The sequence below is a fragment of the Plutella xylostella genome, chromosome 2, assembly GCF_932276165.1.
Source record: "Plutella xylostella chromosome 2, ilPluXylo3.1, whole genome shotgun sequence".
Taxonomy (NCBI): domain Eukaryota; kingdom Metazoa; phylum Arthropoda; class Insecta; order Lepidoptera; family Plutellidae; genus Plutella; species Plutella xylostella.
The window spans coordinates 146,903-161,820 of NC_063982.1; the positions used below are offsets into that span (position 1 = coordinate 146,903).

At 38.2% G+C, this 14,918-nt stretch overlaps 1 protein-coding gene and 1 non-coding gene across 2 annotated transcripts in view; both read left to right on the forward strand.

The window, feature by feature from the left end:
- The window catches only part of LOC119691665, a 38,856-nt gene continuing 23,938 nt past the window's right edge, over positions 1–14,918 (forward strand). The window contains exons 1-4 of the mRNA XM_048631703.1: positions 1–195; positions 769–846; positions 990–1,079; positions 1,211–1,285. Of these exons, the coding sequence (XP_048487660.1) occupies positions 78–195; positions 769–846; positions 990–1,079; positions 1,211–1,285 (361 nt within the window). The 5' untranslated portion in view covers positions 1–77. The remainder of the gene's footprint in view (positions 196–768; positions 847–989; positions 1,080–1,210; positions 1,286–14,918) is intronic.
- Positions 14,828–14,900, forward strand: Trnam-cau. The gene has a single exon. It is a non-coding gene; the product is annotated as a tRNA-Met (tRNA).

The window sequence follows — 14,918 nt, forward strand, 5'->3', positions numbered from 1 at the left end:
CTCGTCATTCATTTCCGAATCCCAGAAGATTCCGCCAGCATTTTAATGCTTGGGTTAATATTACTGGTGATTTTGGCATGAGTAGTGAAGAGATTTTTAAAAAGAAGAAAGTTTGTGATGCCCATTTTACAGAAAGAGATCGCAATCGCAACCATCGATTAAATAATTTAGCTATTCCATCTCTTCACTTGAATGGTAAATAAGCAATTTTTATATAGTAGATTAGTTTATTCATGAATATAATCCTAAGGAAGTATTACAATTATTTAGGTCTGGCAAACTTTACGAATGCATTTGATGGCAGACATCCTAGTAGTACTCTCTGATTACATAATAATAATACTCTAGATATTTTGAATGAGATCTTTGAAATGAAATTGATGAAGTTGTATAAAGAAGCTGGAATAACAATAATAAAATTTTAATATATATTATGTATCATCATCATCATCATCAGCTAATGATCATCCACTGCTGGACATAGGCCTCTCCCAAGGAGCGCCACAACACTCGGTCCTCGGCCTTCCTCATCCAACCACTATCGGCTACCCGCCTAAGGTCGTCGGTCCAGCGGGCAGGAGGGCGTCCCACGCTGCGTTTGGCTGTTCGTGATCTCCGCTCGAGAACTCGTCTACCCCAACGATTATCGGTTCTTCGGCAGATATGACAGCTATGTCGGTAACCTTAGTCCTCTGACGGACAACCACATTTCTGATACGATCATACAATTATGTATACTTAAATAAATTTTTCCAAAAAAAATTTCAGGCTTTCACGGAAAGCTTACTATTGCTACAAGTGCAACTGTCGCTCAGAAACCGGAAATGGATACCCAATATGTTGCAGGTACATTTTACAATTTATACATAATGACGTAATTCCCTAGGTGAGGCCTATGTTCAGCAGTGGACGATTGTTGGCTGATGATGATGAATGGTATAGGACTTATAAGTATACCTATTAAATGCTATGTTATTTTTGCATTTAAGGTTTGAACAACCAACGTGACCACAGTAAAGCTACTTGTAGCCGCACCGGCACTGTTGAGAAGATGCACATTGGATGTTCTTCTATAATAGGTAATGTAAATATTTTATATATTAGGTAATAAGTTAGACCTATATGTAGTCAACATGACTGTTCTCATCAATGTTACTTTTATAAAATACTACACTACTACAACTTAAAATATTTTCTTATATTTTTTCAGCTCACAATGCTATAGCACCTGCATTTACAGCAACAGATCGGACAGAAAGTCAAGTCCAGAAAATGGTACCAACAGGTTAGCAATTTTTTCTTAACTTCATATATTATGTATATATATGCTTACAACTAGGTATAAATTATAGTCCCCGTTAATATTGAGCACTGTAGGAGGATTGTTGGCTGATGATGATAATGATGCAGCACAACATTATCATCAGCCATCAATCCTCCTTTCTGCGGAAAATAGGCCGAAATTCGAAATCCCATACTTATTTGATGACTGCAAAGGAAAACCAACTTTACTTACCAGACATAAGGAAACGTCAAAAATACAATAACATAGTGGAAGCTCTATAACATTTTTTTTTAATTCAGGTTGCTGTTCAGAGCATTTTCCTGTCACAGTGGACCATAATTACTGTAAGAAAGCTGAAAAAGGTTAGCGATATTATCTCTATCTGTTCTTTTATGCTTATAAAAAAAAAAACAAAAAAAAAACACGCACTCACGCCTTGTACTAATGTACTCCCTTGCGGGTAGGCAGAGGTGCATTGCTGCACCCACTTTTCGCCAGAGTGTTATGTTAGTCCCAATGTAATAGGGGGCGGGCCTATTGCCATTTTACGGGCTCATCCAAGACCCGAGAACAAATATCTGTGTTTAAACAAATATCTGCCCCAGCCGGGAATCGAACCCGGGACCATCGGCTCAGTAGTCAGGGTCACTAACCACTACGCCATTCGGTCGTCTCTTTTATGCTTATATGACCAATTATTTTCGTTACAAAACTCTGATAAATCGCAGCGACACCTCAGCGACAGGCATTTCGAGTCTTGTTTTAGGTAAGATTCCACTCATGATTCTTTCGTAAGATACCTAAAAACAAGGCACGAAACACTGAGTTTCGTTACGAGCATCGGCCTTATTGGGTTGAGTGCGAGTTTTTTCACCTATCGAGAAGTGAAATCGAAAACGAAAATATGTATGGCGCGGGAGACACGTCACCTAGTGGTAAGTAGCTGTACTAGCTCCACACCATACAATTTTGCGTTTTCGATTTCACTTCTCGATACGTGAAAAAACTCGCACTCGAGCCAAAAGTTGAACATGTTTGTACTTATGATGAGTTTTATATTAACATTATCTTTCACCAAAAAATATATATTTATTATTTATTATTTAAATATATACGATGAATAAAAACATTTGTCTTTGAATAAGATAAATGAATGTACCTTAACTTACTTTCTATGTTTTTTTCTTACAGCGAAAACTTCAGCTCAGCCGTCTTCTGTCAATGCCAATAAGTACAGGACATACCAGAAAAAAATCACGAATTTAAGAAGAGATATTTATCGGCTACGAAAAAGTGGCCAATCCTTCAAGGCTCGGCTTGCACAAGCTGAAAAGCTGTATAGAAAAAGCAGTTATAAAAAATTAATCAAAGACATGACACCACAGGCAAAATTGTTTACCTCCATGCAGTTGCAAACAAAAAAAAAACAGAAGGGACGACGTTTTCGCCTAGAAGAGAAAGTTTTATCTTTATCTTTATTTAAGAGAAGTCCGAAATGTTACGCTTTAATGAGAAAATATTTTACTTTACCATCAACAAAATGCCTAAAAAGACTATTGTCAGTTATCAAATTAAATTCTAGCACCAACAAAATAATATATGCAAAATTGAAAAAGGTCGTCAAAGATTTGCCTCGTGAGGACAAATTATGTACCCTTATCTTTGACGAAATGTCTCTAACACCACAAGTGCATTATGATGCTTCTAGTGATAAATTAAAAGGATTTGCTTCTCATGGAAAACAGAAACTAGCAAACCATGCATTGGTGTTTATGGTGAAAGGCATCAAAAAGAAATTTAAACAGCCAGTCGCATACTATTTTACAAGTGACATCAACAAAACCGAACTAAAACAAGTCATATGCGACGTAATAAAGAATGTCCAAGCAACGGGGTTGACAATTTTATGTACGGTGTGTGACCAGAGCACAGTCAATACAAGCGCTGTCAATGAGCTTGTGACTGAAACAAGGGCAAAATATTTAAGAATTGAGAAAGAAATAAAACATGATTTTTTTGAAATAAATAATAAAAAAATCATTCCCTTTTATGACGTCCCACATTTATTAAAAGGGTTAAGAAACAATTTGTTGACCAAAGATATGATATATAATGATCCAGAAGACCCAAAAAAACAAAAGATGATTAAGTGGGAGTACTTGCAACTTTTGTATGCTGCCGACAAAACTTTTGGAGAACTCCGGTGCCTACAAAAATTAACAGAAGAACATGTGGATCCGGCAAAAATAAAAAAAATGCGTGTAAAGACAGCGGCGCAAATATTCAGCCACAGCGTAGCAGTTGCGACGGAGCACTTGACGGCCAGGGGTGATCTGCCGGAAAGGTGCAGGGATTTAATAAGCCTCTTTCTTTTGGTCGACAATTTATTTGACTCTCTTAATTGTAGTACATTCCATGTGCCCAATGGTAAAACGTATAAAGGGCCAGTTAGAAAAAATTCACCCCATCACCAGTTGTGGCAAAAAGCCATAAAAGTTTTTAAGACAGTAAAGTTTGTCACAAAGAAAAAAGACGGAAATAAAATCAGGATTACTGAAACGGTCGTGCCATCAATAAAAAATTTCATTAAAACCATTGAAGGAATGCAAGAGCTATGGAAAATTCTGTGTCAAAATTATTATTTTGATTACATGTTAACAAGAAACTTTAACCAGGACCCAGTCGAAAATTTCTTCGGGAATATTAGAAGTTTAGGAGCCAGGAATGTTTCTCCCAATACTATTGGATTCGAAGGAGCATTTAAGGCATTATTGCTAAATAATTATAACTCGCCCCATTCTCTTCAGGCTAATTGTGAAGAGGATGACAACAAATGTCTCCAAACGCTGGACTTCTTCTTCAAAGAAAATAAAAATTCTCCTGATAAGCCTGATGTACCCGAAGAAATCGAAGTTCCCTTCAGAGATGAGTTTGTCCATGAAATTAACGAAGGAGAACGTGATTTAGGACAGGGGGCATACGTCTGCGGCTGGGTCCTGTCAAAGTGTTTAAAATTAATAATTAAAAATTGTAAAACTTGCAAAAAGGATGTTTTAGGTCAACAAGATCATCATAATAATAGCTATATATTAGCCAAAGAATATTATAAAAATAAAAAATGGCTCAATTATCCTTCTCTTGAGCTGAGTCAATGTTTTAAAGAAATACAAAGCGTGTGTGTTTCACATTTTAAAAAAAATGCTCCAAGAGTACAGGTAAAAAACACTATTAAAATGTACACAGATATTTTTGTGTCATTTCCATTTAAATGTGAAACACATAAAGATAATCTAAACAAAAAAACCGGCCAAGTGCGAGTCGGGCTCGCGCACAAAGGGTTCCGTAGCAGCAAAATTACAGTTAAATCAACCTATCTCAAAAACTATAAGAGATACTTTGATCAAACCAAAAATCGTTGAAAGAGTTAATTAGCATGCATCACCTCTATTTTTTTTAGAATTTTATACCCCGTAGTTATAAAAATAGAGGGGGGGGGACATACTTTTTACGACTTTGAGAGCTGATATCTCAAAAACCGTTCACTTTAAGAAAAATGTTTTTTAGAAAACTTTATATCATTTTAAAAGACCTTTCCATTGATACCCCACACGGGTATGTACATCGAAAAAAAAAATTTCATCCCTCAGTTACATGTATGGGGGGCCCCACCCCCAATTCTTTTTTTTACTATTTAGTGTCATATTTTTGTAGCGGTTCATACAACACATATTCCCATCAAATTTCATCACTGTAGTACTTATAGTTTCCGAGTAAATCGGCTGTGACAGACGGACAGACGGACAGACGGACATGACGAAACTATAAGGGTTCCGTTTTTGCCATTTTGGCTACGGAACCCTAAAAAGAAATTTGAAGATTTAACTATCAATGTCCTTTTATATAGTTGGTGCAGATCCATAAATAGGATTTTGTCTGGAAAATTAACATATACTGGTGATGATGAGATGAAATCTTTCGCCCAAGAATATTATAATAAACATAAACATTTTAAAAACGGCGGTAGCTCAGTCGGATAAGCGCCTGCTTCTCACGTTAGAGGTGCTAGTTCGAATCCCGGCGCTGACATGTACCAATGAGTTCTTTGAATTTAAGAGGAGAGTATACCTTCGCGATTCTAGCGAACAAGGTATTTAGGAAAACATTTGCTATCGCTTGTGCTCTCATGCCCCGGGTACGGGTGCGATAGAGATGCACTGGAGCTCGCGACTGACAATAGATACTTTTCTTGATGAAATTCTGGTTTCGGGAGAAAACGTTTTACACTAACTAAATATTTACTTGATGTCAATCGCTTCAGCATAATATATTCAAATCTGTTCAGTAGGTAGTTTTAATATTAGTTAGGAAGGATGAAAGCAATTAAAAAAAAGACGAACCGTTTCAAAATACCGTTTCACTGCCTGGAACGGACGCACCGTTTCCCAATTCCGGTAAAAGAAGACTCGTCACTAAACCCGTGCCAAGTACGCCACGAGACGACTGGTACTGGCGACGGTAACGTTAAAATACTTACACTAAGACCTGGTTTCTCATGATTCTGTTAGTTACAGTCACAATAACGGATTTGCTGACGACGCGTTTAAGGATTATTACCCTTGTTAATTGGATGAGTCCCATGACGAAAATCTAATAGACCATTCATAAATCAAGCATTATGTGAATCATTCACTCACACTTCATTCAATATTCTGTCATATTCATTGAAATTGGTGTCTATGTCTCTATAATGTTAAACAACCTCAAACAACCAAACTTTTTGGTTTTGAGGTTGCCATGGTTACTATTTCTATCGAGGTTGTTTTTTGACATCCGTCATTGAAAATAATATCATTACGCCATGCCCTTTGAAAAACAATACAACGAACTAGATGGAGTGTCAGTGCAAAAGAAAGGACTCAACAAATAACACCTCAATTTCTAAGTAAGGTCTTATTTTAAAATATTTTGTTTGAAGATTTTTCACTTAATTCAATAGTTCTCAATAAGTCATTAGGTTTAACTTCTTATATCTACTTCTGTGGTCTAGTGGTAGAAGCTCAGCTCCATCACCCAGGGATCCCGGGTTCGATTTCCAGGTAGGGCCATCAATTTGTGTTTCTATATTGCGGTTCCAAGTTAGGTTAGAACATTAAATTAAAACTTTTATCTCGGTTTGACATTATATAAAACCCAGACAGTATTTCGCTTCATTTTTTATGTCACACAACATCTAGTTCGTATATTGTTTATCAAAGGCTCTGTTCATTTTTCCATCTTGAATCTTGACAGAATGAGTGACAAGTAAACAACCCGTTGCCTGGTTACCGGTCTTAACCAAGTCTTAGCGGAACCCCACAGCAGCAATCAAGTTTATCACCCGATCAAGGGAGTTAACCCCGTGATTTAGCATGGTGGGACACTCACTAACTTTAACGGTCCAAAATGTAACCAAACCGAGGTATTTTTAACCTAACCGAATGGTGTGAAATTAGGCCTAAGGGCCCCTTGCACCAACATATTAAATGTAGATTTAGTGTCAAATCTCGATTTAAGAAACGTCAATCCATATAAAATTTGACACTAATTTAATCGAGATTTAACACTAAATCTAGATTTAATATGTTTCTGCAAGTGGCTCTAAATTGTAGTTCAGACGACGACACTGGCACTTGTTCGCTATCATAACAAATTATATAAACTTTATCTTGTGTATCAATAAAAACGGAAATTGCATGAAACAAAACAAGTCACGGGAGACCGTTGTAACGCATCCTATCAATATAAACTTTATCTCTATATAGATAAAGACGGGAATTGCAATATTATAAAACCGGTGCCAGACGACACTGCTTTGAAAACAGGTGATCGATACGGAAACACGAGACGAGACTCGTCATCGAAAAATACAGGGACGAGTGGGTCGTGAACTCTATTCATAACAACGTAACGTAGGTAATGCGCGAAAAGCAACGAAAGTCAAAATGTAACAATTAACTTTACTGTTAAAATCACCGTTAACCAGCAGTTATTGCCAACTCTACCACCAACCCGCAGTGGGCTAGCGTGGCCGTGGTGGTAAATGTTCCAAGCTTAGGAAGGTAGTTTAGACCTTGGAGATATGCACAAAAGTTCCACTCGAGAGAGCCAGGTGCTGGTACTTGCTAACATCCCCACAAAGAATAGATACAAAATTCTCTCTCTCTCTCTCTCAGCCTTCCGTAGTCCACTGTTGGACATAGGCCTCTCCTAACGATCGCCACCCCAAACGGTCACCCGCCATCTGCATCCAGCGGCTTCCTGCTACCTTCCGCAGATCATCAGACCAACGGGTTGGGGGGCGACCGACACGCCGTTTGCCGACACGGGGTCTCCACTCCAGAACCTTTCTACTCCAGCGGTCGTCGGCTCTGCGGGCTACGTGGCCAGCCCATTGCCACTTCAGCGTGCTAATCCTTTTGGCTATGTCGGTAACTTTAGTTCTCCTGCGGATTTCTTCATTACGAATCCTATCTCGCAGGGACACGCCTAACATAGCCCTTTCCATAGCACGCTGAGCAACTCTGAGCTTGTGGATAAGCCCTTTGGTGAAGCACCACGTCTCGGCTCCGTAAGTCATCACTGGCAACACGCACTGATTGAAAACTTTTGTTTTCAGACACTGAGGTATGTTTTCAGTGAAGATGTGTCGTAATTTCCCGAACGCTGCCCATCCGAGTTGGATTCTACGAGCTACCTCTTTATCGAAGTTGGATTTTCCTAATCGGATCACTTGTCCTAGGTAGGGATACTGATCAACAACTTCGATGGTGACACCTCCTACAGTTACGGGCGATGATGAAACATGTTCGTTCGACATGACCTTTGTCTTGTCCATGTTCATTTTCAGCCCAACTTGTTTAGAGGCATCATTGAGGTCTGTGAGCATTTCGCCTAACTCCTCCAGCGTTTCCGCCATAATAACTATGTCATCAGCAAATCGTAGATGAGAGATATATTCGCCATTGACGTTAATGCCCAGTCTTTTCCACTCTACAAGCTTAAAAACATCTTCCAGTGCACAGGTGAACAGTTTCGGAGAAATAACATCTCCCTGTCTCACGCCCCTTTGCAACTGGATCGGTTTTGTGCTATGTTCGTGTAATCGAACTGACATTGTGGCAGCATTGTACATACATCTCAACACCTCGATATAGCGATAGTCTATATGGCACCGCTGAAGGGATTGAAGCATCGCCCAGAGCTCAATAGAATCAAAGGCTTTCTCATAGTCCACAAACGCTAGACATAAAGGTAGATTATACTCCTCGGTCTTCTGTATAACCTGCCGAAGCGTGTGTATGTGATCTATGGTACTATAGCCTTTTCGGAACCCGGCTTGTTCGGGTGGCTGGAAGTCGTCGAGTCTTTGCTCGAGACGATTCGTAATAACTCTCGAAAACAGCTTGTACACATGGCTCAGAAGTGCAATGGGTCTATAATTCTTCAATAGGGCTTTGTTGCCTTTCTTGAAGAACAAAGTCACTACACTTCTGCTCCATGCCTCCGGGCTTGTGCCTTCGAGTATGACGGAATTAAACAGCCTCCGAAGTGCTATTAAAATCGGTCTACCGCCGGCTTTCAGAAGTTCTGTCGTTATTCCATCATCTCCCGGAGCTTTGTTGTTTTTTAGCTGTTTGAGAGCTATACTAATCTCGTCTAGACTGACGTCCGGAATATCTTCGGTATAGTGTCGGGTGAGTGGCGCTCGGCTGTCGTGAGCATCGCTGGTAATAGGGTTTTGTGTTGTGGTGTATAACTGTCCGTAGAATCTCTCAATTTCTCCCAGAATTTCGGGCACTGATGAAACGGTGTTGCCAGTGTCGGTCTTCAGTTGGGTCAACAGAGTCTGCCGAACAGATCGATCTCTAGCAAAGACTTTGGAGCCCTTGTTTTGCTCTATTGCGTCTTGAATGCGCTTGCAATTGTAGCGTCTCATATCGCAACGTCTTGCTTTGGCGATCTGTCTGTTTAGACGTCTGTATTCGACCATATCAACTGAAGACTGCAACCTCATTTCTCTCCGTTCTCTCATGAGACTCAGAGTCCCATCTGAGAGTTTTTGAGGTCCTCGGTTGGTTCGGGACGAAAAATATTTCGATCCCACCTCTCGGACAGTTTCCACAAACCTATTATTTAAATCGTCAACTGTAACGCAATTCTCTAAACATATCAGGCGGTCGCAAAGCTCAGACTGAAAGCTTTCGGGATCCTGGATTTGAGCAGGAGTAGGACGGAGCGTGGACTTCATTAGACGGGAGCGTTCTATTTTGCAGTTTATATTCAAAGTGCCTCTTACGAGTCGGTGATCGCTGCCGGTCTTAACCCTACTGATCACTGAGACATCATTGAATATGTGCTTCTTATCCGTCAATATGAAGTCGATCTCGTTTTTAGTCTTCCCATCGGGGCTAATCCACGTCCACTTCCTTTGTGGCTTCTTCTTGTAGAAGGAGTTCATCATATAGAGGCCCTCCTTCTCCAAGAAGTCAGCCAGCATTTGCCCACGATGGTTCCTGACTCCAAATCCATGTGACCCCACTTTCGTCTCGCCGCCTTCTTGTTTTCCGAGTTTCGCGTTAAAGTCTCCCATCACCACCGTGAAATGAGTAGTGAACTTACGCAGGGCAGACGATACGTCTTCATACGCAAGTTCGACCTCATCATCGGTGTGCTTAGATGTGGGTGCGTAAACCTGTATGACCTTCATTGAGTATCGTTTAGATATTCTCAGGATGAGGTACGCAACCCGTGTCGACACACTTCCGATTTCAACGATACAAAATTAAAATAAGAAATTATAATACTTTTAAATATTTTATGTAAATATTTATTGAAATCAATTTTTTTAAATATTTAAATAAATTTTATATTATATAATAATTTGATTTTTTATTTATTGTTGCATGCATCTAAAGTATTATAGTTGTTAGTTTTTACATTAATTAAGCTAATAAATCTAACTGTTGTGTGAATGTAGTAACTATGCTAAGGCAAAACTGCCTTATTTCACAAGTGACACACCAGATAGTTGCTTTTATTAACTTCAATCTTTAAGCTAACGAATGAAATATGCCAACCTACGCAATACAATATCTATACCTACAGCAAATTTGCAAATTGCAACACCCTGTATATGTGTATGTACAATGAGGATGTGTATTAAAAAGAGATGGCGCTGGCGCTCAGTATGACGTATAGAGTATGACAAAAAAGTCCTCGAGACGGTATAGCTGAACATAAAAGAGTAGAGAATAATTGAGGGCGTGGCAATCTAAGAAAGTGGCCACACTATTATAGTATAGAAAACGGACAAAAGTATCACGATACTTTAGCAGAAAAAATCAAAACGAGAAATGTTTCAAATATTTACTAATTATAAAATGCCACTTTTTGGGGAGGTTTATGTTAAGAGAAGAAATTAGTAGGGGAGAGGGGGGCAGTCTTGAATAAATTTCATTAAATCAAATCAACTGTAACTTTTATTTCATTGTGTATTTCATAATGTTTTTTGCACTGAAACACGTGTTGGTTATCCCATTATGTAATTACTATAGGAGAAAAGTGTATCACACATCGATATTTTATTACAGTTTTTTCTTGCTCAGGAAAAAGTTCAAATGTGCCCCGGCAATTCTTCTAAAACTGTGTTTACCGATTTTCCTGCAACAAATTATTTAATTGGTCAGAAAAGCAGTGACTTGCAAATTACGAGTATTATATCTGGGGAATTTATACCGACTCTTACACTGAGTTGCAGAAAGGATCTTTAAGTTAATGTCGGCATTAAATGTATTGTTGCCTTGCTTTGACAGTATACGGACAGAAAGAGACAGACATAGATTGAATGTCCACATTAGCTTAAAGTCCCTTTCTGCAACTCGGCATTACATATTTTTACAATAGGTACTCTAACACGGAGAGAGCGACACACATAGACACCTACAGCTGTAAAACTTATCGATACCCTTTTTGAGTCGGGGGTTAGTAAAAAAGTATCTAGACCTGATGTTTTAACAACATTAGCATCCAGACCCTGATGTCATGTAACGTTTGACACTAGTATTTTCTAACCTCTATAAGAATAACAAATACACATTGAAAGGCATTCTATTACATCAAAATAGTACTTTTTTACAAGAAATATAAGCAATGTATGTTAATGTTTAGAAATTATTTTATTTATTTTATTTTATTTATTAAAACACAAAACGGATTACAATTAATACATCACAATAATATGATTACGTACTATAAATTTAGATCTGAATTGAAATCCAAAATATGTGTTTACAGCATAATTAATTTAAACAAATCGTGCTTATGCTTAACCTATAGTATAACTAAGCAACTAAAAGACTAACACTAAATAACAAAAATGGTTGAACGAAACCAGAAATGGAGAAAAAAAAAAGAAGAAAATAATAATAAAATTAAAGGTATTTGTATCTATTTAGTCTATGCTTCTGAGCGCATCTGCCAAGGATCCCTTAAATTTAACATAGTTCGCAACATAAATATCTATATTAGAGTCTATTGACACAATGCTGTTGTAGAGTCTGCACATTCGCACAATAGGGTTGTAAAACGAGGTGTTGTTAATATAGGATCTAAGGGCAAACGGTTTAAAAGCTCGAGTTCTATTATTTGTGTTGAAAGACAGTAGTGACAAAAGATAGCTGGAGTCAATACCATTGTGTATGATTTTATAAAGATATAGTAAGTCACTTTGATTACGACGATATTTTAATGTAAATTAAGTACCTACTCACCAGTATAAAACGCTGCTCTTTCATAAACATCGTATATATTGACTAATACTTCTCCAGCCTCATTCTCCGCCAAACATCGTAGGTAAACGCTGTAAATCATCTGTCAATGATCTGTCTAGCTTCGCTGCGAATGGTTTTATTCATTTTCACTTCGTGAACAAACTCAACAATCCACAAAACTCCAAAATTAAGCAAAATTCGATTTGTTTATACAGGAACAGGGCGAGTTTGACATTCAAACCATAGAAACAGACCACAAATCACAAGTTTTTTTTTATTGCCAGGTTTAAATCTGTTTAGTTCCAAAAACATTAATCTCTACTCTTTTGTGTTCAGCTATACTCTATTCACAAATATTTATTTTTTCTCTATGGTAGACAAGTAGACAACCATAGACCTACTACCTCTAGACTGGCAATCGCCGTGTGCACTATTCTCTTTCTCACTCAAACCATAGATGTTGCCGACAAAAAAATTAAACCTAAATATGGGGAAATTTAACTTATCATAATAACAAAAACAAAACTTGAGTATATCGTCGGTTGATAGGAAAGAGACATTAAAGGCTAATTTTTCAATAGCCAGATAAAAGTTTTGCTGGGAAATAATTTTGATGCTGTTGCGTCTCAATGTTTCTCAATGTTTGTATTACCCAGATAACATTTATCTGAATATTGAAAAATCAGCCTTAGATATAAGAAAAAAAACTTTACGCAGCGTTCCCACTACGCCGGACCGGCAGATCTGCCGAAAACCGGACACCGGACAGAGTGTTCACATTACACCGGATCCCGGAAGAAATTCAGACAGTCCTCAGTTGAATTTGGACCTGCGCGCACAATGGACGACGAAATTGTTGTATTGTGGTGGTATCTAAATGGAAGGCAAAATAAAAGAAAACATTGGGTACACCCTATTTTACGGGAAAGATTTTCCATTCTTTTCATTTTACATCCAGGGGCGAGGGGAGCACGAGCGGGGCGAGCGGGGGACAGATACCGGCACAAACTCGTTCACATTACTCCGGGCCCGGTCGTTCTACCGGCAATTCCTAGTGACAAAACGTTCGGTAGAAATGCCGGGCTCGGCAAAAATGCCGGACCCGGGATAATGTGAACAGCTTCATATAAATTGTACAGCCACTAGCTCTTCCGGCAGATTTACCGGCGCGGCAGATCTGCCGGTCCGGCGTAGTGGGAACGCTGCCTTACTCATACTTATTTGATTTCAATATAATTATTTAATATACACAAACTGAGTGGATTGTATGATTCATTGTCTTCGTCCAATCGAAACAATCCTCTTCAAAATGTGCCGAACACAATTTTTGTATGTTTCTTTGGTTCCCAATTTGTGCGACCGGTAATGTCTATCCATTTTCTTGATATTTTTTTTCTGTCGGAAACCTATGAAGCAGAGATAAATGGATGAGCATGAGCATTATAATCGTGGGCCAAATATGTGATGGGGTTTTTTTAAAGGAAACACGTATTTCGTATCAATACAATAAACTTTATATTATACAGAAGAAATCACACATAGAAGAAAAAAACGAAACGAACGTTTCCTCACAATGAGAGGCACCTCATTTGAAAGAGGAGAATGACTTCTACAAAATACAATCTTCACAAAAACCGAATTCGTGCGCCCCCATTTGTAAACCCAACCCGAGTCCGTTACAATTTCTAGTATTTTCTTTGCATACTATAATATTTGTGGGTAAAATAAATTTTCAATAACTTGCAACACCATGTGATTTGTTATGATATGGTACCTCGTAATTTTTACTTAAAACTGATACTAAAAGACCTTACAGTATTAAAATTAGTATCGTTTTATATTCAAATCGAGCCAATAGATAGTACTATGATGAATGTAAGCTTGTTAAACTTGATAGTATCTACTTACATGTGAAAATATATCTCATCCATCATTCCATCGTGTTTTCGTTCAATATGCTCAATACAACCGAACAAAATCCACCCACCCATGTCACACACTCGTTAAGTGATGATAATAGTCTAATAAACTTAATAAACACCCACAAATCACTAGCAAATCAAAAATAAATAGCATTTAGAAAATTTTGTTGTAACTGTCAGCCATTGTTTGGCACAGATTTTTCATTTGTTTCATTGTTTGGCACAGAGAACTGACGTAAACAGGCGCCACAGCAAAAAGGACAAAAAACATTTACAGCTTAACGTTTCTTTCTTACGCTTAATGTAGCTAAGCGTCTCTTTTTCGCAATGTCAGAACTGTCACGATTATACCCCTGTGTAGACAACATAGTGTTTTTTTTCCTCAGTGATGTAGACTACCGCAATCTGGCGAGAATACCTACTCTGTGTAATTTTTGATAAGAACAAGAACAAAGGCGGCTATAACTTTCTCCACAACACCCAAGGTTAGCTGGAAGAGAATGCTGTTAGCCTTAAGTTCGCCTATGTACATATTTAGTATTGTGAAATAAAGTATTTAATAATAAGGCGGGTTCGGGAGTTTTCTGGATCATTTCAGATTTTCTGATTAAGTACCTACTGAAACTTTATCAGTTCTATTGTATTTATCGCTGCCATCTTGTGAATGTCAAGAGTCATTCATTACCATTTCACATGGATGTAATAAGTAGGTACTTAAATACTTCCATGCCATTTCATTACATTCTATTGTTATCATGAAAGGTGTGATAAGAAAGAACACTCGTATGATAAATTGAGAGCGCAAACCACCAGCCTCGGTGGCGCAGTAGGCAGCGCGTAAGTCTCATAATCTTAAGGTCGTGAGTTCGATCCTCACCCGGGGCATAACTTTTTGGACAAATT